Here is a 23,774-nt window from a genome sequence, read left to right as displayed (position 1 = left end):
TAATAAAAAAATTACACAAGATTCTTCCAAATCTCAAGACTTCCCTCCATGGGTTCTTTAACTAACTTTTTCAGCTGCATACTATACGTCCTTCTAAATTTCAATCCTCCATTGTCTCCAAAATCTATGTAACATTACAAGAGTTTTTGAAAACCTGCCAAAGAGTTCAAGTGTTTACAGCGGTCCGTCAAATATAATATAAATTTCTCCCTTTCTTTTCTGAAGTTTTGATGTTCCTGGTTTCTGATTTTCCCGGTCATTCTTGCCATCTCTGCATAATCCAATAGTTTAATCTGCCAGTCCACCCTGGTAGTGAAGGGTTTAGCTAACCTTGGAGTCTAAGCGAGCCTAGCCCTGGCTCTAGCTACTGCTACTCAGGCCTCTCATTACATCTGAGCAGCGACAGGAACTGGTGCTGGGGTGAGTTAAAAATCGTTGTGGACCTTTAAAGGCACTATTGCCGAACTTCCAAATTCTGATTACTCTGACGGTCTGCCCCTTCTTAGAAGTCTCTCCCCCCCCTCCCTCTCTCTCTCTGTACCAGCTGACAGCCTTCATCCAATATCACATCTCTCTTATCTCTGCCACGTGTGCTTAATGTTTGGATGTGCTTTACTGTGTTAGGCTGCCATCACAGGATCAATGAGAATAGGGCAAGGTAAAGGTAAAGAACCCCTGGACGGTAAAGTCCAGTCAAAGGCGACTATGGGGTTGTGGCGCTCATCTCACTTTCAGGCCAAGGGAGCTGGCGTTTGTCCACAGACAGCTTTCCGGGTCATGTGGCCTGCATGACTAAAACGCTTCTGGCACAACGGGACACCATGACGGAAACCAGAGTGCACAGAAACACTGTTTACCTTCCCGCTGCAGTGGTACCTATTTGTCTACTTGCACTGGTGTGCTTTCAAACTGCTAGGTTGGCAGGAGCTGGGCTTCGGTCCCACTCTATCTAGCCCTAAACCTCTCAGAGGTTTGCCATCTACCATCTTAAATGAGCACGTTTCGCTATTCCACAGACTGAAAAGAAAACATAGCAGCATAATTAAACATTTTAATAACCTTCATTCCGTTAGATCATTCTCAATGGGCCAAGGGCATATCTCCTCCCACTTTTTGCCCTGCGACATTCCTTCACCTACTGTCACCGCACAACAGGAGATTGTACCGTGCGCCCTGAGTCGGCGAGGTGTTCAACTGAGTCAAGCCTGAGGTAGGTAACGGGCTCAAAACAAAAGATCCGCAAGTGAATTTATTAAATGAGATCAACTTCCCTGCAGAATTCACCGGGAGCTGCTGGGGTCACTGTTCATCCTCTGTAGCATCCTCTTCTAAGGAACTGTCCGGGTCCTCCTCGTCATCTATAGAGTCTTCAACGGCTTGGTTGTTCCAAATCACCGTCAAGTTCATGTTCTGCCGAGCCGGGGTCGCACCGTAGCGAAGGCCGCTGGCAAAGAGGCATTGCCCCAGATTCCAGCAAATGACATAATACACGGAAATCAGCCAGAGGACCAGCCCTGCCAGGAAGCTCACAACAAGCAGCCGGCCGGCCGGTACGATGCACTGCTGCAGTGTCAGGTTCTGCAAAGCGACCGGGAACAACTGGAGGAGGAAAGCCTTGAGATCCCAGCTGCCCTCCTTCACAAAGGTCTTGCGGTGTTTGTGGATGGGCCCGTAACGGCTCCTGCGGGTGGGTGCCTTGTTTTCAACGAGGAGGGCCGATGGCTGAGCACCCATCACCACCGTCCGATTTCCCTCTGCGTCCCACTTGGGTTCCAAGCTCCTGTTCTTATTGAGGCTCTTCTTCAGCTCCCTGGAGACATCGGGGCGCCCGATCTGCCGCAGGGCTCGCGCCAGGCGGTCCCAGTCGATGGCGCCTCTCTGCATCTGCAGCCACTGCTTTAGGCCTTCTTTGCACTGGTCCATGTCGGATATGCCTTCCCATTGGCCGGCAGGGAAGAGGTCCCCGTCTTCTGACGGCCGCTGGGCATCCTTCTGAGGGGTGGCAAGCCGGATGTAGAGCTCGTGGCATTCTTCCGGGTTCAAGAGCTCTGAGATACAGCCTAGCACAGTGGCCTCGGGGTCATAAGCTGCCATCTTAATGTAGGTCATCTGTGATGCCAGCAAGAAGAGAGGGAGTCCAGTTAATGCCAACATGGTAGAGGAGATGGGAGTTATAGCCTAGGGTCAAGATCAGCTCTGATCTCCTACATTTAGCACGGGGTGTGTGTGGCTGCTGGACTTGTCATGTTGTCCAGCTCCCTGTGTCTCTGTGCCTTGCACACCCCTGTTCCTGCAGCCTCTCTGGGCCCCTATGAGGTCAGTGAAACCTCATAACCTGAGTTCACAGCTCCTGCTCAGAGATTACTGAAGCTTTTGCTAGGTGGGCTGCTGAGGATTGTATAGACTCCAAAGGGTAACCTCTGTTAAGTTGCGGGTGAGCATATCAGGCGATACAGCAATTCTTCAAACTGCTTTTGTTTATTCACAGGCCAGAACAGAACAGAACTGAAGGGTTCAGCCAGCCTGCTTATATAGAGCTCCACTACAACGCAACAGTAACCACTTTCTGTAACTATCCAATCACTGAACGTCACTTTCAATCCCTTATTTGCATATGTGGACCTGAGTGAGAACGATCTACAGTATCCCTCTGCTGGCCCAGGGTGAGAACTTCAGTACATAACAACATCTGCCCGGATGTTTATGATTAGGAGCTGTGTTTACCTTGGTCAAACACCCACGGTTGATACTCATACTGACTGAGCTGTGATGCCTGGCACGCAATTCTCACAGGACCACCAGGAATAACTTTGTGGCGAGGTATGTTTAGTGGGTGGGTGGGTTCTAACAGCAGGGAGAGCCAACATGGTGCCCTTCGGATGTTGTTGGACTACCGCTCCCATCAGCCCCAGTGAAGGACGCCAATGGTCAGGGATGATGGGGGTTATGGTCCAATATCGCCCGGAGGGTGTCCCATTGGCTACCCCTGTTGCAAAGCACACACAGTAGGAAATTGTTATGGGGAATGGAAAAGACGGAATCTGGGAGTTTAAAACAAGCAGGGGACTCGGCTACATCAGTGAAGAAACAGTGATTTGAATGCAACACCAGATGGCGCCAGAGAGCAGGAAATTTTAAAACACGACTTTCCATATAGATTCCCCCCCCCCCTTTGTTATAATGATCTAATTTCTGACTTATTTATAGTGGGGGTTTTCCTGTGTCTAGATCCACCCCAGGACTGTGTGGCTGATGGAAAAGATATGATGTGTATAAGGCCATTCTAGAGATCATGGGAAGGGTCTCTTGAAGCCACTCCCCTGCCAGGAATCTGGCTGCTCCCTCTTCATTTTCTCCTTCCTTTGTTCACATTCCATTCTTCAAGCTAAATGCCATGCTAAGGCTGGCACTGCCATTATCCACATTTCTAACACTTTATCGCTCTTCCTTGGATTCTGTTTGGTTTGTTGACTGCTTCTCTCTCTCTCTCTCTCTCTCTTTCTCTCTCCATCAGTATTAAACAACAGGAGTCCTGATCACAGATCTCATATAGCGTGGCCCTAAATTGCATACGTTTCTTTGTCATTGCACTTTTATTACGGACAGGCAAAATATGTCAATTTCAGTTTCTATTTTTTTCTGTCTTAAGTTCACTTGTTCACACTCAGTTTGCTTCTTCTTCTTCTTTTAAAAAAAAGTCCCTGTGAAAGCTCCTCAGCACCGTAGTGCGAATTACTTCTAAAACACATGTCTTTGTCTGCAATTTCCCCTAACGTACACATTTTCGCAAAGCCACTTTCCTTTCTGTAATGCATTCTTGAATGTTGTTTTCACCAACGTGCATTTACGATCACATTTCTAATCACTGCCGGTGTTTCACGCTTGGGTTCTATGCACTGTAGAGCAAAGTTGCGCGTGCTACACTAAGAAAGGGACGGATCTTTAGCGCAGAAGGAACAAAAGTCATCAGAGGGTTGTGTGAATGACCATGGATGGTGTGTGTGTGTGTGTGTGTGTGTGTTTGTTTGGGACCTTTCTAGGTCCCAAATTCCACCCTACCCCCCCCCCCCACTTGCAAGATGAAGCCATTCTTTGGATATGGGAGTATGGGACTCGGGCACTAAATCATAGCCAAGCTTCTGCAGGAATTAAAGACCTGATCTTTCACCTTTCTGATCAGGGTGTGGTGGAAACAGTGAATCTGGTGGTCTGATTTGAGGTCAGCTGCCCTTCAGTGCTTGGTCATCACCATCACAAAAAGGGCACTATAATTTAGCCAGGAAGGGAAGTTGGCCGATTGATTTAGATCCCTGGAGGTGTCTCCTCTAACCTCACCCCTCTCAGAACCGGGTCAGGGCTGGGTTATGGGCAAAGTGCAGCAAGCTGGAAGGGGGTCTGATATCCACCTTCCTGCAGCTGGTGTATGAACACCATAGCTCCTGTGTCTTTTCTGTGGACAAGTAACCAAGCCTCCTCCGAACAGAATTATTTGACCTACTCAGTGGCCATTGGAACAAGTTAGGAAGGGATTAGCAGGGAATTGTTCTCCTTGGTATCATTCCCGCCCCCCTTTTGATTACTCATATATTTATTACCTCTGTCCTTTGCCTTTTGGTACCCAAAGGCAGTTTGCATATTGCATTAGGAGCTTGAACTGAAAAGATATTTGAGTACCGGGGTAAGTGTAATGCAACAAGAAATTAAAATGTGGTTCAGGTAAACAGCGGAGGGGCTTGATTTGTGCTGGAGAGTTGTGTTGCTCTGGAAAATTCATTTTATCAGATGTTATTCCATCGGTTCTACACCCCAGTCAAGAGGAAGCTTAGAGGTGGAGATGTAATAAAAGCACTTTAAGCATATTTGGAAGTGGGTTTTTTTTTAAAATAAAAACAATCAAATGCTTGATGAACTTAAAGAGGTGAGCGATGGGAATAAATAGTATTGATGCAAGGTGATTAGTGCAATGATTTGGGTTGCTACAAGCCGCTGGGAACAACGAGGTCTTCCTTCAAACTAAGAAATGCCCAAGAAAATTGTGACAGGCAGCACTGATGTATAAGCAAATTGACATATTATAAAACATTGTGGGTTGGTTAAGAAACAATAAAAGAACCTTTTGGCAATTGGTGGCCTTTTCTTAGATATTGTAACATAGCAAATCTATTGGAAAATGCGAGGCCAGAAGTGTTGAATGTGATATAGAAGTATTATTGAACATGCCTGTCAGGGGTTCAGGAGCAGAGGCAAGGGCAAGGGAGGAAACAGAGAGCGAGGGGGAGGAGGCAGAAGAAAAGATGAGTGATGACGACGACCCGAGATCTCCGAGTCTTTCCAGTGAATCAGAAGATTCACAGAAAGGAGCACCAGTGGCCAGGGCAAGGGGGGAGCCTAGGGGGACACCCCAGGAAGATAGAGCCAGAGGGGACTCAGAGGGGAGCAGTTGGAAATCGGGACCAGCGTCACCGCCAGAGAGCAGGGAAGAGGAAGGGCGCCAGGGATCAAGCGCTGGCAGCTCACAACAGGGGGGAGGGCACGAGTCAGGAGTGGCCACACCTCCATCGGGGAGCGAAGAAACGGTCAGACGGAAGGTGGAAGGTTGGGCGCGCGCGACAAGTTCAAATGCACAGGAAGGTGGCGCAGTAGGCAGCCCGGAAAGGGAGCCAGGTCCTAAAGCCCGCCGAAAGGAGGGAGAAGAGTCAGGGGGGTCAGCGTCAGCGTCAGAGGAATCCCGGAAGGAAGAGACCCCGGGGGGCAGAGGGACCCAGAGAAGAACAGTCAGGCGGAAAAGGTGGAGCAAGGCTAGGATATTAAGTTGGTGTACAAGGGGCGGAGACTCAGATGGAGCTTCGCCGATCTAACCATTAGACGTAGGGTTGCACGCAGCAGCTTGAGAATGGAAACTGTAACTCAATAAAGACTTTTATTTAATGATCGCTGGCTAGCGTGATCCTCTGTGAGCTAGGATCTGGAAGCAACTCTGACAATGCCAAACAGAATATAGATTTTTGTGTTAATTTTTATGAGCTCCCCTTTAATTTACTAAATTGGATCCCTTATTTTATTGCTTTTTTCCTCTAGTGGTCCTTCGCTAGAAAGAATAATTTGTAGAATGTGTCCTCATTGGATGGATGTCCTAAATGTTTTTGTGGCATAATACAAATGTAAATAAAAATCTAGCAGTTAAAGGAGCTACTTAGGGTGTTTCCAGACAGGGCCTCAATATTACAAATGGGTCATTGAGATATCGCAAATGTTGGGAGCAGGTTTTTTATTTAGGTATCAGATTTTCCTCAGAAAGGGAAAATCCAGAGTAAATAGGGGGTGGCGGGTGTTAAGTTGTGGGTGAACATATCAGACGACACAACGATTCCTCAAACAGCTCTTGTTTATTCACAGGCTCAGAACAGAACTGGGATGAAGGGTTCAGCCAACCTGCTTATATAGAGCTCAACTACAAAGCAACAGTAACAACTTTCTGTAACTATCCAATCACTGAACGTCACTTTCAATTCCTTATTTGCATATGTGGACCTGAGTGAAAACTATCTCTAGTATCCCCCTGCTGGCCCAGGGTGAGAACTTCAGTCCATAACAGCAGGGGTTGGGAGAGGGCTGGCCTTTTGATGCCAATAACATTGTGCTGTAGTTGCAAAATAAATGATTCCGCATCAAATACTCATCTGGAAGTACCTTGACGAAAGCACCCTTGTGTTAGGGGACCAGCCAGCAATAAATCACACCGTGTATGTGAAGTTAACTCTATATGAGCAGAAACAAGGCCTGCTCAGGGGAGTCATGCCTAATGAGCACAGCAACTCAGTAGCTCTTGACCCAATGAGGTCCCCTGGGTCCTTCCCAAGAAATCTGAGACTCCATTGATGTGCCTATCTTTGCCACTCCCTCTCCATCCTATTTCTTGTCCTGGAACACCAGGAAGGAGGGCAGCTTGTCGCAGCATGACACCCAACTTGGGATGAATATGCACAAATGCAGCTACACATACAAGTCGGGCGCAAACTAATGTGGAAATGAATTAGACCTTATGTGCTGGAGAAGCTGTTTATTGGTTGGGAATGCGCTTCCAAATTGAAGACCTAGTAGAATCATGTCCCAGATGACTTCAGAAATAAAACCCTGAAACAGCTGATGGTGCGTCATGAAATTCCGAAAAGACATTTGGTAGAAGCAGGGCACAGTTTTGAAGGAATCTTGGTTACCATTCCAGACGAATGGACGCATGTTTTCTTGAGGACATCACAAGTAAATCAGTAATCAAACATTCCATGTCTCTGTTGACAAGGCATAGTAGACCACAAGCAATCAGAAGTGGATACACACTTGGATTTTGATCCAGAATTTTTCAGCATATTTGCCAAACATAAGAGGAGGACGTCCGTTATTTTCAGTCCAGACCAGGCCTTCTCAGGGTCCTGGAGAGTCCACTTCCAGCTTTCAAGGCCCCGAATCAGTGGGGGCTGGTGCCCTCTGGAGCCAGAGGGGTTTCTAGGAGGTCAAGGGGCCATTGCCAATGAGGTCACAGGGCTTCCAGTTTTCTCCCCATCCTCCTCCCTTGTAAAGATACTTAAGCGCTGCAATTTTACAAACACTTAGGACCTAACGCAACTGAGAAGTTTGGTTCAGACACGCTCCCTGCTGACAAAGCTGCTTCTGCAGTAAGAGGAAAATTACGTGGTCTCCATCTGTTCACTGAATCGTAGAATTGTAGAGTTTTGCTGCCTGGGTGCAGATGGGTCTAACAATACTTTTGGATTGAGATTGACTGAGTGGCGCAGAAAACTCGTTGATCAGAGAATGAGAGAGTTCCATAAATTTATCCAGGGGGAGCATGTCTTAAGTACAAATGGATTACAGAAGGATGTGTTAAACAGGAAGAATGTAAAATGGCGTAATTTCTAATGTGGCTATTATGATAAAATGATTTTTTATTTTATTTTAAGGAGGGTGCCAATACCATTGCCAAGGGTGCAAGGGACCCTCTGGCATCAGAACTCCCAACAGTGCCAGGCAATTGGTCCTACACATCATTTTAATTTTCTACAATGGAAAATTAAAATGGAAGCTAGACCTGTTCAAACCCAGACATGTCCAGGCAAGACACTGCTGCCTGAAATCCCAGACGGCCACTTCCACTCACCGCCGACAGGTGTAGCCAACCTAGTGCACTCCAGATGTTGTTGAACTACAACTCCCATCATCCATGGCTATTGGCCATGCTGGCTGGGGCCATTGGGAATTGTAGTTGAACACCTCTCGAGCACACCAGGTTGGCTACAACATGGTGTAGACCAGTGTTTCCCAAACTTGGGCCTCCAGCTGTTCTTAGACTACAGTTCCCATCATCCCTGACCACTGGTCCTGCTAGCTAGGGATGATGGGAGTTGTAGTCCCAAAACATCTGGAGACCCAAGTTTAGGAAATACTGGTAGGCAACACTGAACTAAATGCACCAATGGTCTGAGTCTGTGTAAGGGAGTCCCCAATGTCCTTACGATTAGATAGAGGAGATGCCAGCTTCTGAAGAGCCAAGAAGCCAGTGAATATACTGTAACACGTGTTTATTTATTAGAAATATGTATAAATATTTAGGAACAGCATGGCAGCATACAGTTTATTATAGGTGTTCTGTTAAAATGTTTGTTCAATAGGACGCATCAAGCCACACCCAAACGGTATTGTAACATTATGAATCTCTATTGTGTGCCCCCACAGGGTGTTTCCTGACAGAGGGTTTAATTTTGCAAATATTGATCTATTGCAAGCAGGTCACGGGCAACATTTTTTAAACAAACTCATTGGATATCCCTCAGAAAGGGTAAATCTGGAATAACAGGTGGCAGGGCTGGAAGGGGAAAATAAGGGTTGGCATTTTGATGACAACAAAGCCATGCAGCTGCTGCAAAAAACTATCTGGGCTAAAAATCATAGAATCATCTCGTCCAACCTCCTCCAATGCCGCAATCTTTGGCCCAACATGGGGCAAGATCAGGAATCTCATGCTCTACCAACTGAGCTATCCCACAGGCTATGGAAGACTTCCCTTTTCCCCGTCAGCCGCTGTTCGATGTGTCTGTTTGTAGGTACCAAATAAATCCCAGCTTCAGGGCTGAGCCTCTCTCTCTGAATCACCCCTCATGCCCCTCAAAGCCAGGAGAGCGAAGGCTGGAAGGGGCGCCTCTCTCTCTCTGTCTCTCTCTCTGTCTCTCTCATCCCCAAAAACACATGCACACGCATAAATGCTCTGGTGGGATCTCTGAGCCTCATGAATAAGCAAACAAAAGTGGCCGACTCTGGCCTCCCTCTGTTACGATGAATCAAAGCCCCACGGCCCAGAGTCGCTTCGAGAGGAGGGAAGGGGTGTGACGCCGCAAGCGACCCAGGGGCTGCAGGCATTTAGCGTGACTAACAGATTTACGAGGGGGAGGGAGCCCACTGGCCGCATCGCATTGCCTTTTTAATGAGCTCTCCAGCCCATACAGTAGCCTCTTTGTAGCCGACAATATAGCAGACATAAATTTTTGAGGGATGAAGGGGGTGGGTTGGGGGCGCTTCTGAAAGATTGCTAGGCCAATCTCTGAGCCTACATTGTCCACCCAAGAGCACCCTCGGTCGGGCCGCCAGGAGGGCGAGATCAAGGCCTTGCCCCCCATCAATATCCCCCCATTTTCCTTTGGGGAAGTTGTGTGGGATGCTGTGTCAAGTCTTCCTGGATGGAGCCACACGCTTACAGGTGTTGCCACGCCTGATTTGTGGCCTCTGATGGAGAGGCCTCTGGGGAAGAAGGGCGACGCTGTTGTTGAAGGGGCATTTCCTAGTCAGAGATCATGGTGAAGAGGGGAAGGCCACGGGCCCAAGGGACAGGACAGTGCGGGGCAGTCCAAGGGCAGAGGGAGATTAAAGGTTATGGGGCTGGCGCTTGTTGGAGACAAAAGGCAAGGCTCGGTGGATCACAGGGCTAATCAAATCTGGAAGTGTTTTATATCCTCGCACACATGCATGCACAGACATAAGAGGCAGCAATCTCAGGACAACCCTGCCGAATCTGGCATAGGAGTCCGCTCCCTCCGACGTTCTATTTCCAGTGGTAGCCAGCCCGCCCAACGCTTCAGGGAAGCCTACAAGCTGGGAGCGACGGCAATGGACGTCCTCCATGGTTTGTTCCCCCAGCAACTGGTCTTTGCAGATAAAAAGGTAAAGGGACCCCTGACCACTAGGTCCAGTCATGGCCGACTCTGGGGTTGCAGCGCTCATTTCGCTTTATTGGCCGAGGGAGCCGGCATACAGCTTCTGGGTCATGTGGCCAGCATAACTAAGCCGCTTCTGGCGAACCAGAGCAGCGCGCGGAAACGCCGTTTACCTTCCCGCTGGAGCGGTACCTATTTATCTACTTGCACTTTGATGTGCTTTCAAACTGCTAGGTTGGCAGGAGCAGGGACCGAGCAATGGGAGCTCACCCCGTCGCGGGGATTCGAACCGCCGACCTTCTGATTGGCAAGTCCTAGGCTCTGTGGTTTAACCCACAGCGCCACCCGCATCCCTGTCTTTGCAGATACACTGCCTGTGAAGTTGGAGGTTCCATTTGCCAGCTGTAGCCGTAGCAGCTCTGGACAAGTGCCAGGAGTGGCTCACTGCCACAGACCGGGCTCCCTGGGCGTGGCATCGCCGCCATGCACTTGGTACAACGCAGGGGAGAGGTGGAATGGTGAGGTCAAGGCAGGGCAGGTGCCCTGGCAGAGCCAAACCGGTGCCCCCTCCAGTTGTGACCTCAGAGTCCAGCAGCACTCAAGACTTGGAACCTGAGGCTGCAGAGTCTCCAGCTGAGGAGCTGAATTCGGAGCCCAGACTGGTCCAAGACCTCGAGCCTGCTGCTTTTATGAATTAAAAAAACAAGCTTTAATGAAAACTGAGCGCACAGCACAAAACTCTTAATCTCAGGGTTGTGGGTTTGAGCCCCACACTGGGCGAAAGATTTCTGCATTGCATAGATGACCCTCGTGGTCCCTCCAAGTTCTAAGATTCTTCTATGAAAGCATGGGTGTGCATACAAATTTGAACCTGCACATAAAAAATACACTGTGTGTGCTTCCTGGTATTTGTATTACCTGTATACTGGAGTGGGGGACGTGTTGCTCTCTAGATGTTGTTGAACTCCAGACAGTCAACATAGCCAATAACCAGAGATGATGGGAGTTGTAGACTGGCAACATCTTCATGACCCCATGGACCAGAGCACGCCAGGCACTTCTGTCCTCCACTGCCTCCTGCAGTTTGGTCAAACTCATGTTTGTAGCTTCGAGAACATCATCCAACCATCTCGTCCTCTGTCGTCCCCTTCTCCTTGTGCCCTCCATCTTTCCCAACATCAGGGTCTTTTCCAGGGAGTCTTCTCTTCTCATGAGGTGGCTAAAGTATTGGAGCCTCAGCTTCAGGATCTGTCCTTCCAGTGAGCGCTCAGGGCTGATTTCCTTCAGAATGGAGAGGTTTGATCTTCTTGCAGTCCATGGGACTCTCAAGAGTCTCCTCCAGCACCATAATTCAAAAGCATCAATTCTTCGGCGATCAGCCTTCTTTATGGTCCAGCTCTCACTTCCATACATCACTACTGGGAAAACCATAGCTTTAACTATATGGACCTTTGTTGGCAGTATATAGTCACACACACACATATATATGTATACACATTTCCTCCCTTCCTGGTCACTGAATCAAATTTTCCCCCATCCCCACCTAATCTTAAACTGTCAAGCATATATCTGTGTGTGTCTGTTTTGGGAAACTGGGATGGGCAGATGTGGACGAGTTGCGTCAGAGGGAAATTACGTGCAAAAAAGAACCGACAGTGATGGTTACCTGGAAGCTTAGATGAGTGGGGCAATTTTGCAGACCTGCCAAAAAAGAAGAAGAAATCTTTAGGGGGAAGAAAGATGGGATTCCAAAACCCATCATTGTTCCCATTACCCTCCATGGGCGACTAAGCAAAAAGGGAGCAGCCTGACTTTCCTGGGATGTGACCGAAAAAAAGTGAGAGTTTCGGAGTGTCCCTAGAATATGGTAGCCGTTCTCTTGGCAAACCCCAAATCACTGCCTTTGTCTAAATCTGCAGATCTGACTTTTCTTTTCCTGTCTCCCGAAAACCTCTTTGAATTTCTGGCACGAAGTGATTGTGGGATGTGATCCATGAGAGGCAGCCAAATACAACATTCCTTGTAATTGCTAGAGAAGACATGCAAGGGAATGTTTGGTCCAGCCAGTCGAAATTTCCTGTTCCTCCTGGCTGGAGCATCCTTCCTTTTGCATGTGATAGAAGGTGGGCGTGACCTAACCTGTCCAGGTAACAAAAGGACGAGTCACGCAGCACAGCTCCCTCTTTTTGACTTCCTTCTTCGTTTGACCAGCTTCTAGCTAGGACTGCTCTGCTAGCTCTCAGCTAGCAGAGGCAATTGGATTATTTCCCCATATGGGGTAGATCCACATGTACATATTTGTAACTAAGTCTGCCTTCAGGGATCCAACTGTGAACTGATGTAAGTTAAGTTCTTTTATTGACTTTGAAAAAGATTGTCACATCTCTTTATTCTTTTAAGAGGGATTCAAGGGAACTTACCAGGAACGTACAATTCAATATGAGACAGATTGGATTGTATACTACAGTGGAAACTCTACTTACAACCATAATCCGTTCTGGAGGTCTGGTCATAACTAGAAACGTACATAAGTAGAGGCGCACTCTTCCATAGAAAGTAATGGAAAAGTGAATTGATCCGTTCTAGATGATGAAAAACACCCCCTAAAACAGCAATTTAACACGGATTTTACTGTCTAACGAGCCCCTAGATCCATAAAATAAAGGCAATAATCAATGTACTGTACTATAAAATAAATAAGACAGTATTGTAGATGAAAAAAAAATGAACGTTTTTTTTTTTTTACGTGCACTGAGGGTGGGTGGGCTTACCTGGCTACAATCTGGGGGTGGGGCAAGGGTCAGTAAAGAGCTCATTCACTTTAGCCAGGGTCACTTTTTTTTCTTGCCAGGTCAGGTTCTTCTCTGGACTTCCTCAGGTTAGTTCCTCGGCGGGGTTTGGGGCTGCAGTGTGCTCTGCTGTGCCTCTTGCAGGTGGCACCTCTTCCACAGCTTCTGGGATGGGGGCCCTCTCCCCAGCAGCAGAGGCCCCAGCGCTGCCCCGCAGCCAGTCAGGCGAGCTCCGGGCTGCTGGCAAGGCCTAGAGGAAAGTTCATAAGTCGAAGCACCTACTGTAGGTCGTAACTGGAATCGTACATAAGTAGAGCCGTACGTAAGTCGAGGTTCCACTGTTGTGAGAGGCTCACACGAGCCTGCAACCAGCTATCTGCTGTGCATATAAGAAGGGGGGAAATGTAACTCTGCTGCCTAAAAGAACTTGCTAGTGCAAGTTAGTAAAGGTAAAGGGACCCCTGACCATTAGGTCCAGTCGTGACCGACTCTGGGGTTGCGGCGCTTATCTCTCTTTATTGGCCGAGGGAGATGGCGTACAGCTTCCGGGTCATGTGGCCAGCATGACTAAGTCGTTTCTGGTGAACCAGAGCAGTGCACGGAAACACCGTTTACCTTCCCACCAGAGTGGTGCCTTTTTATCTACTTGCACTTTGACGTGCTTTCGAACTGCTAGGTTGGCAGGAGCAGGGACCGAGCAACGGGAGCTCACCCTGTCGCGGGGATTCGAACCGCCGACCTTCTGATCGGCAAGTCCTAGGCTCTGTGGTTTAACCCACAGTGCCACCTGAACATTCCCAGACTCAAGTGGCTGAGGGATGGTCTTTCCCCCCACAAAACCCTACAGAGATGAGTGGTTGATGGCGAAAAGTTTCCTAAGACAGAGGCAGGCAACTCTGCCTGTCAGGAGGGGGAGAGTCCCACAATGGAGCCCAAATATCTGTCACACTCGGATGACCACCTTCCAGCGACAATGGGACCGGGGAGCAGAGAGTCTGCCTTGCTGGAGGATTTGGGGAGGAAGGAACAATAATCCCTTTTGTCCCACCCCACAAGGTAGTGTCATGCTGGCTTAGCTCCCTCGACCAGCGCCCCACTCCCTTTATAAATGGTGACTGACAATTTCACCCCACAATACGTTTTGCCATAACCTTCAGCACAGATGTGAGCTATCTCGATGCCGCGATGCAACTCATAGCCACTTGTCAGCCAGTAAAACGCAGCAGTGAGGAGATATGTCATTTACCATCCTCGACAGCCTATCTCGGCATTTTGTTGTGCTTTATCAAAGAGTTACCTGTGACAGCTGCGACAAAGAAGTAAACATCGGAGAGCTTCCAAGTCCCTGGAAAGTTATTAGATTGCCAACTCTAGGATCTAAATTGGATCACTAAAATGGTTCAGTTTTTACAACTCTTTAAATATAGGAAATAAACTTTGTTGAAAGCGATTTCTAGTGGGCCAGTTCAGCTCAGAAAGAAAACAAGTTGGTGTGTGTGTGTGTGTGAGAGAGAGAGAGATGGCCAAGCTGTTGGCCATGGGGCTGATGGGAGTTGGAGTTTAGCAACATCTGGAGGTGATTCTCAGCCCCGATTTAAATGAACGAACATCACAATCCTATAAATATTTGCTCAGCCTCTACGATCCTTTATACACTTAACTGGGATTAAGTCCCATTGCCCTCTGTGGGGATAGGCATGCATAAGATTGCATTGGAACCATCCAATTCAAAACAGGGGTGGTTGATGTCCCTTAGGGATGGTCAGGTGGAAGGTTTCATGGACCAGATGGATGTAGAGGAATAATGGGAGGCACCCCCTCGGCTTGATGCCCTATGTGGGGGAAGTGGCCTAAATCTGGCGCTGTGGGAGTTGTTGGTACCCCTCCATTCCCCTCACAGGGTTACACATCTCAGGGCACTTTTACAGTCAAGCTCTCGTCCCAGGGAACTCTGGGAAATGTGGCCCTGCTCCCTTCTGAAGCCATATACCCCTCCCCAGGCCCCAGGCCCTCCCTGACTCTGCCCCAGATCCAACTTGAGTGCTTTTGGCTGACTGAAATGGTAATATTTTCAGCTTCATAAGCTAGAACTTGAGTTAACGGAAGGAGCGGAGAAAGATTGGGGAAACTGAGACGACGTGAGAGGAAGTGGAAGATCAAAGGAACCATGGAAGGAGTGGAAGGGAAGTCCATCAATTTCTTTCTTTCTTTCTTTCTTTCTTTCTTTCTTTCTTTCTTTCTTTCTGGGTGTAATAGAATATGTAATACATAATTTCCCTTTTCCTATTTCCTATTACTTTCAGGGTTTCTTTGTTTTGTCATTTATTGCGTCAATACGTATCCTAAATGCAAATAATAATAATAATAATAATAATAATTTTGTTGTTGTTGTTTAGTCATCTAGTTATGTCCGACTCTTCATGACCCCATGGACCAGAGCATGCCAGGCACTCCTGTCTTCCACTGCCTCTCGCAGTTTGGTTAAATGCATGTTGGTAGCTTCAAGAACACTGTTCAACCATCTCGTCCTCCGTCGTTCCCTTCTTCTTGTGCCCTCCATCTTTCCCAACATCAGGGTCTTTTCCAGGGAGTCTTCTCTTCTCACGAGGTGGCCAAAGTATTGGAGCCTCAGCTTCAGGATCTGTCCTTCCAGTGAGCACTCAGGGCTGATTTCCTTCACAATGGAGAGGTTTGATCTTCTTGCAGTCCATGGGACTCTCAAGAGTCTCCTCCAGCACCATAATTCAAAAGCATCAATTCTTCGGCGATCAGCCTTCTTTATGGTCCAGCTCTCACTTCCATACAGCATTACTGGGAAAACCATAGCTTTAACTATAGGGACCTTTGTTGGCAAGGTGATGTCTCTGCTTTTTAAGATGCTGTCTAGGTTTGTCATTGCTTTTCTATAATAATAATAGAAAATGAAATATGTCCTTGAAGTGTACAAAAGTAAGAGGACATCCATTGTTCTGCGCACTTTTGATTCTGGTTTGCGCACTAATGGTATGCAGCTCTGGAAGACTTCCCTCAATAGAATTATTATTATTATTATTATTATTATTATTATTACCCTGCCCATCTGACTGGGTTGCCCTCTTTGTTCCTAAATACAGGGGCAGATGCTCCTTCAGTCCTCTACAGGTGACAAATGCAGTTGTGGGTAATCTTCCCTCCAGAAACAAGTGCAGACATAATCGGGGAGGTCTGCTCTTCTTCTATCCCTCGCACAGGACGCGTCAAACGGCTGCCATTACTTTTGCATGCCTTACCAGTGAACAGGAAGTATTCCTGGGAGAGGGAGGGGATGGGATTGACGGTGGAGGCCTTGCAATGTGTGCTGCCTCCATCTGTACGTGCCATCTCTGTTAAGTTGTGGGTGAACATATCAGACGACACAGCGATTCTTCAAACAGCTCTTGTTTATTCAGAGGCCAGAACAGAACTGAACTGAAGGGCTCAGTCAGCCTGCCTATATAGAGCTCCAGTACACATAACTGTAACAACTTTCTAAAACTATCCAATCACTGAACGTCACTTTCGATCCCTTATTTGCATAACTATCTACAGTATCCCCCTGCTGGCCCAGGGTGAGAACTTCAGTACATAACAATCTCTATTTATTTTATAGGAATTGTCGTGGATTAACAAAGACACCCTGTGACAAACTGAGGTAGTAAATGGCTGTATGGGAGAGAAAAAAACCCTTCCCTACCCTCGTTTAATACAGCCTCATCTGTCTTCTTCTCTTCCTCATATACAATTCCATCACTGACTTGCCAAGGCATTCCTCCTGCCCAGCCTTTAATTAGGACTTTCTGAAACAATCCCCCAGAAAACAAACATGAACAGGGATTTATTTATTTTTCTGAGGGGAGGGGGACCACAACGCGTCAACAGCACTGCCTTGTAAAACCCTCTTTGGAAATTCCAATTTATATGCACTAACTCTCTGCTCCTGCCTTTCCCACTCATGTACTCTAAAGGCTATAAATGCCTGTAATATAAAATGGATCTCTACTCAGTCTCCCAAGGGAGAACGAGAGCTCAGTTCATCTGTTGTGTCCTTCCTAGGCTACAGAGGGTATTTGCTGTGTGGCAGTAGAGGGCCCCGCCAAACTGGTGGTTGTTTACAGCTGTGTTCTGCAACATGTCACTGATGCAATGATGGGACATTAGTTGTGTATTAGTACAGAACTATTAAGGGACGTGGGTGGCGCTGTGGGTTAAACCACAGAGCCTAGGACTTGCCGATCAGAAGGTCGGCGGTTCGAAACCCCGCGACGTGGTGAAATCCCATTGCTCGGTCCCTGCTTCTGCCAACCTAGCAGTTCGAAAGCACCTCAAAGTGCAAGTAGATAAATAGGTACCGCTCTGGCGGGAAGGTAAATGGCGTTTCTGTGCGCTGCTCTGGTTCGCCAGAAGCGGCTTAGTCATGCTGGCCACATGACCCGGAAACTGTATGCCGGCTCCCTTGGCCAATAAAGGAGATGAGCGCCGCAACCCCAGAGTCGGCCACGACTGGACCTAATGGTCAGGGGTCCCTTTACCTTTACCTATCCACATATTATTCCACTTTATTTGGCGTTCTAGGGTCTTCCTCAATGTTACCACATTATTGCCTTTGGGAGGGGCACACCTGCACCGCAAGGCAATGAGTGTGGGACAAGAAAACCCCAAACCCAGAGCATTTGTGGGAGGAAAAGTGTTGGGATTTTTTTTTAACAGGAAGTTACAGGACATACACCAGTTGGAATTGCAGGAGTAATTTCTGCAGGAACAAACAGCACTGAAGGCAGAATTACATAATCACCCCGATCCCACCATGAGCACAAATTAAAGCACAACGAAAAGGATGTATTGAGGGTCCCATAGGAAATGTGAGGTTGGATTATTGTTGAATTACAATTCCCATCATTCCTGGTCATCAGTTATGTGAGCTGTGGTTGATGGGAGCTAGAGTCTAGCAATATTGGGGGGGGGGTGTTTATAGGTTCCCCTTCCTAGAGCGATATATTTATTCACACAAACATCTCGGAGTAGTGAGATAGGTTTCAAATTCTCCAGAACTCCTCTTCAGGGTGGGATAATCATTTTTGGAAAACAATTTTCCCTGATGTAATGCATTCTAATACATTCTCAAACTTAATCCATTCTGGAATTCCGTTCCAAAACCAAAGCGTTCCAAAACTAAGGCGTGCTTTCCCATAGAAAGTAATGCAAAACGGATTAATCCATTCCAGACTTTTAAAAACAGCCCCTAAAACAGCAATTTAACATGAATTTTACTATCTAATGAGACCACTGATCCATAAAATGAAAGCAGTAAACAATGTATTGCAGTCACACAGTAAATCAATCAGTAGCTGAACTGGGTTCCACACAGTCACAAAAACAAAACAAAAAGAGCCGCAAAAACAAAAAAGCAAAATAAATAGCAAAAACAGGCAGACTTCAGCGTAATACTCAAAATGGAAGTGTGGCACTCAAAACGGAGCATGTTCGGCTTCTGAAAAAAAACTCCTAGAGACTAGTGGAAAGGAGAGGATACGTGCATAAATCTCAGCAAAAAAATGCAAAAGGCATATTCCAAAGTTATTTCCCACATGCGAAGATCACAGAGGGGTTTGAAGCGTGAGAAAATAGCAGAATATATTAAGAAACGTGTTAGAGAGGATGTAATCAGATAAGACAGAACCTTAAAACACAATTGTATGTAAACTGAGTTATAAACATCGGCGTTGGGTGAGTGGGAAGTCACTTGTTTTGTTTTTGTTTTTTTTGCATATAAACGTGTTTATTGGGAGAAATTCACATTAAAACACTTATGAATTTTCATCAGGATTTTTTTTAAAACCCTCAAATTGCTGTCACTTGTTTTGTTGAATTGGAATATGATTGTTGAGTAACAAATGTAACTTTCTATATAGAAAAAAGAACAAAATATTATTATTATTCTAGAAAAGGCAATATGAATACAGTATACTGATTTTTCAGGTATTAATAAATTGGGGCCGTAGAAACAGGCAGGCCTGTTTTAGGGGTGTTCACCTGGTGTCCGGCATCACACCTGTACTGAAGTTTATGGCAAAACGTATCTTGGGGATAAGACTGGTAAAGCTGCTTGGCTATTTGCAATGGGGTGATTTGCTACACTGCAATATGGCAAATGGGTGGTATTATTGCTTTTGGTTCCTGAAGCAGCCTTCCATCAGAAAGGCAGCGTTTCTGCTCCCCCCCCCCCATATGGGGAATATGATTGAATGGCAGCACAAAGATGCCTGGAATATAATGCCTATAATAAAATAATAGCCCCCGCATTCCTCCCTCCCTCCTCCCTTTCCCCTTATGCATGGAATTTCATATGTTTTCCTGATTAAATTCCAACTGCCTAGTCAACAAAGGCGAATGATCAATTTCAATTTCTCTCCCTTCTGGGGTGGGCGAGAGGGGTGGTGGGTGCCGAATTACACTTGCTAATTCCAAAGCTGTGATTATACTAGGAGGGGCCAGATAGCTTTGCAGGCCGTGTGTGTGTGTGTGGTGTCGGAGGAGGGGGGGAGGGCAAGCAATTTAGCAGAGCGGCATAAAAGCCGTGGCGAAATTTAGCAAGGGAAAGGGGACTCTGGCTACAATAATTGTATTTTTGATGTCGCAGATGGGGCCAGCTGCGGATAGTCCCTATAAAGAAGATGGATCGCCTTTCTCGGAGAGAGGCAATCACAGATCAGTGGCTTGCCAGCAATCGGGTGGGTTGGGAGTGGTGGCGGTGGGGACTGTGCTCCCCTGCTTTTATTATGACCTGTGTTCATCAGGATCTTTATAAGGTAACAGGATATGAATCGGAGATGATTTGTCAAGTAAAAACATTAGAGTGTGTTCCCTTTAGAATTCATCTCTTGTGTTGGCTATATCTTTCTAAACCTTACATGCATCTGATCTCTCTCTCTCTCTCTCTCTCTCTCTCTCTCTCTCTCTCTATCTATCATCTATCTATCTATCTATCTATCTATCTATCTATCTATCTATCATCTATCTATCATCTATCTATCTATCTATCTATCTATCTATCATCTATCTATCATCATCTATCTATCTATCTATATCTATCTATCTATATCTGTATCATCTATCTATCTATCATCTATCTATCTATCTATCTATCTATCTATCTATCTATCTATCTAATCTATCTATATCTATCATCTATCTATCTACCTATCTACCTAATCTATCTACCTATCTATCTATCTATCTAATAATAATAATTATAATTTTATTATTTATACCCTGCCCATCTGGTTGGGTTTCCCCAAGCTCCCCTGCTTTTATTATGACCTGTGTTCATCAGATCTTTATAAGGTAACAGGATATGAATCGGAGATGATTTGTCAAGTAAAAACATTAGAGTGTGTTCCCTCTAGAATTCATCTCTTGTGTTGGCTATATCTTTCTAAATCTTACCTGTATGTATGTATCTATCTATCTATCTATCTATCTATCTATCCAATAATAATTATAATTTTATTATTTATACCCTGCCCATCTGGTTGAGTTTCCCCAGCCACTCTGGGTGGCTTCCAGCAAAATATAAAAACACAATAAAAGGTCATACGTTTAAAAACTTCCCAATACAGGGCTGGCCATCCTTCAAGGCACCCCAGCACACTGGTGGAAAACCACTGGTTTAAGGTACACCATTCTTTGTGAGATTCTGTCACTGCCGGGTTCCCTCCCTGCTGTTTGGGGAACGGGACCAAATCAAAACAACTGGCCGTGAATATGAGCTATTCTCTGTTCAGTGTGCCTTGTCGTTAGGTAATAAAAACAAGAAATCAGTGGCGGCACTTCAGAAGTGTCATCTGTCTCCTGGCTTTTATCAAATTGGTAAAACTTGGGTGAAATGGATATAGATAGCAATGGACAGATTTGTCAATTTGTGTTTCTCTCGCTTTCTCATTTCCCCCCAATCTGAAGTCTGGTTCAACCTGTTTCTGCAGATGTTTGCAATTAAAAAACCCCCCCCAAAAAACCCCAAGACATTTGCTTGATAATTTATATGCCTTTCATTCTCCCAGTATATGTAATCCCCGCCCTCCGCAATACAATGCATTTCGTATGTTGTTATCACTAATTCAGTCAAGTGTAGATTTTGAAGAAGAGAGCTGTGCTTTGGTTTGCATATTGGCTCTGGAAGTGTGAATTTGAAATGTCTGCATTAAAAAGTTTTAATGTTCCTTCCCGTCAGACCTTCCTGCAAGTAAAATAATCTAGCACGTCAAGGGATGGCAGGGTGTGTGTGTGGGGGGGGGGGGAAAGCCCCCTAGTTTAGCCTTCTGGTTGCAAGAACATTAAAAAATAAAATTAAGGAAGAATTCATGGAGGTGATTGTACACCTGCAATAGAAAGGGGTGAAGTCCATTCCTGTACCAACTCACACGACTTTTCCAGCTCATTCCTGCTGTATATGTAAAGTGTGTGTGAGGCAATTGAATTAGGGCTGCCACACATGGGTGGCGCTGTGGTCTAAACCACTGAGCCTCTTGGGCTTGCCGATCGGAAGGTTGGCGGTTCAAATCCCCGTGACAGGGTGAGCTCCCGTTGCTCTGTCCCAGCGCCTGCCAACCAAGCAGTTCGAAAGCACCTCAAAGTGCAAGTAGATAAATAGGTACCATTGTGGCAGGAAGGTAAATGGCATTTCCGTGCACTCTGGTTTCCGTCATGGTGTCCCATTGCGCCAGAAGCTGTTTAGTCATGCTGGTCACATGACTCGGAAAGCTGTCTGTGGACAAATGTCGGCTCCCTCAATCTGAAAGAGAGATGAGCGCTACAACGCCATAGTCACCTTTGACTGGACTTAACCATCTAGGGGTCCTTTACCTTTACCTTTTTATCTATGTGTAAAGTGTGTCTTAAGCACTTGAGGTAGGGCTGCCATATGTCTGCAATTCCTGGACATAGCCGGGATTCATCCATCGAAAATGGCGTCCAGGTGGAATTTTCGAAAATTGCTAAAAATGTCTGGGAAAACCTGAGCGTATGACAGCCCATATCAGAAGTGTTGCGAATTTCCTTTAAAAATAGCATTAACCCCCCCCCTCCTTCCTTTATTTGGAGATTTTGCAAAAAAAAGGCCTTTGTGTCCAGATTTTCACTTTTTGAAATATGGCAACCCTGAGCACAGTAGCCCTAATTCGAGGATTAGGGTTATTTCAGCTTCAGAGCTGGTTCCTGCCCCTCACTTTCTGTTTCTCATACATTCCATGGACTTTCCATGAAGCTGCAGACTCCTTTTCCATTAATTTAAGGTCCAGGGTTTTCCGTGGGTTTTAATGTGATGTTTCTGTGGCCTGGATCAATTATCACATGGTCCCTTGTGAAATCTCCCCCTTTTGTCCCCCTTTCCTCATATTCCATTCTCTATTCCTCATTCGTGTTCAGCACCTAAAACAATAAAGCATACTGGGTCAACCTCTTTGGGGGTTTTCCAATTCGGGACCAGAGCTCGTTGGGAGACTAAAAAATTAATTACCACTCACCCTTGAAGAGGGTGGCCTTTGCAGGTCGGGAGGTCATCCTTGTATCATGCCACTGAAGATTTTGTTTTAGCCGGGCAAGAGTGGACTGTGCATGGTCTGTGGCTAATGAATTTGTGGTGTCAGGTTCCCAGGCTGTAATGCCTTGTGTTAATTAACCTTCCAAACTCAGGCATGATATTTTGCCAAATCTAATAATGGACTATTTACATGGGAGCTAGGAAAATATTTTACACAGGAATGGGCCGACAGGCAGATTTGGCTAGTTGATGTAATGCGGCTAGAAAGAGAGATATTTTGCAACTTATTTTGCACAGCGGCGCTGTGAGGGAATTTTAGACCCTGGGTTTCGTGTTTTTATGGGGGTGGGGGAGCTATTTAAATGGTAATGTGTATTACTTTGCTGGCTTCAAAATGGGGTAAGTATATAGGGGGAGACTGAGAGTGCATACATAGATAGATAGATAGATAGATAGATAGATAGATGATTTTCATTTTGGAAAAACAAATAAACACAAAAATAGAACTAATTATTATATATATTGTGTTTCGAATCCTTTTCCCCTCTTTCTGCGGTTCCTTCTGGATATAACACTTTTAGTGCAATTACAATTTGAACCAAATTACTATTTATCCCATATAATCAGTATGTATTTTATACCACTGCTAATGATTTAATTTGTTTACAGTAATTTTGCAAATATGCAATGAACGATTTCCACTCTGTATTAAAAACTTTATTGTCTCGCTTTCTCATTCTTCCAGTGAGTTTCGCCATTTCTGCATACTCCAGTAGCTTTTGTTGCCACGCTTCTTTAGTCGGGACCTTGTCTTCTTTCCAACTTTGGGGAACAGTTCTCCAGAGAGGAGTTGGAACTACAAGTGTGAAGAAACAAGTAGAGACCAAGGCTCTTTTTTTCCAGCTGGAACTCTCTGGAACTCAGTTCTAGGAGAATGAGGGAGGTGTTCATTGTGAGTTTCGGCACCTATTTTCCTAGAAAAATGGCACTGGGGAGAGACCATTGTTAAGGACCATGGACACCTAACAAGGAATGCAGTGGATTCTGCTAAAAATAATGGTCTACATGTTCCTGGGTTAGGGCTGCTGTATGTCCAAATTTTCCTGGACACAGCCAAGAAACGGGCTTGAAAATGGCAGCCGGGTGGATTTTCATTGAACCGGCAAAACGGACATATGACAAGTAGGGTATGTTTTTTAAATCCTGGGCCCACCTCTGAAGATGATTCCT

At 46.1% G+C, this 23,774-nt stretch overlaps 1 protein-coding gene across 1 annotated transcript; it reads right to left on the bottom strand.

Annotated features, from left to right (window-relative positions):
- Nucleotides 1-1,031: 1,031 nt before the first annotated feature.
- Nucleotides 1,032-2,298, bottom strand: LOC308472445 (transmembrane and death domain protein 1-like). The gene has a single exon (XM_080997321.1). It carries the CDS (start codon nucleotides 2,152-2,154, stop codon nucleotides 1,300-1,302), a length of 855 nt encoding a protein of 284 aa, XP_080853447.1. The 5' UTR covers nucleotides 2,155-2,298; the 3' UTR covers nucleotides 1,032-1,299.
- Nucleotides 2,299-23,774: the final 21,476 nt, after the last annotated feature.

Source organism: Podarcis pityusensis, assembly GCF_964106645.2.
Source record: "Podarcis pityusensis genome assembly, chromosome: 2".
NCBI lineage: Eukaryota > Metazoa > Chordata > Lepidosauria > Squamata > Lacertidae > Podarcis > Podarcis pityusensis.
The sequence above is the reverse complement of the archived record's forward strand: the minus strand, read 5'-3'. Positions and strand labels throughout refer to the sequence as shown.

Coding starts and splice junctions, on each gene's coding strand:
- LOC308472445 (XM_080997321.1), bottom strand. CDS start 2,154: ATGTTGGCATTAACTGGACTCCCTCTCTTCTTGCTGGCATCACAGATG.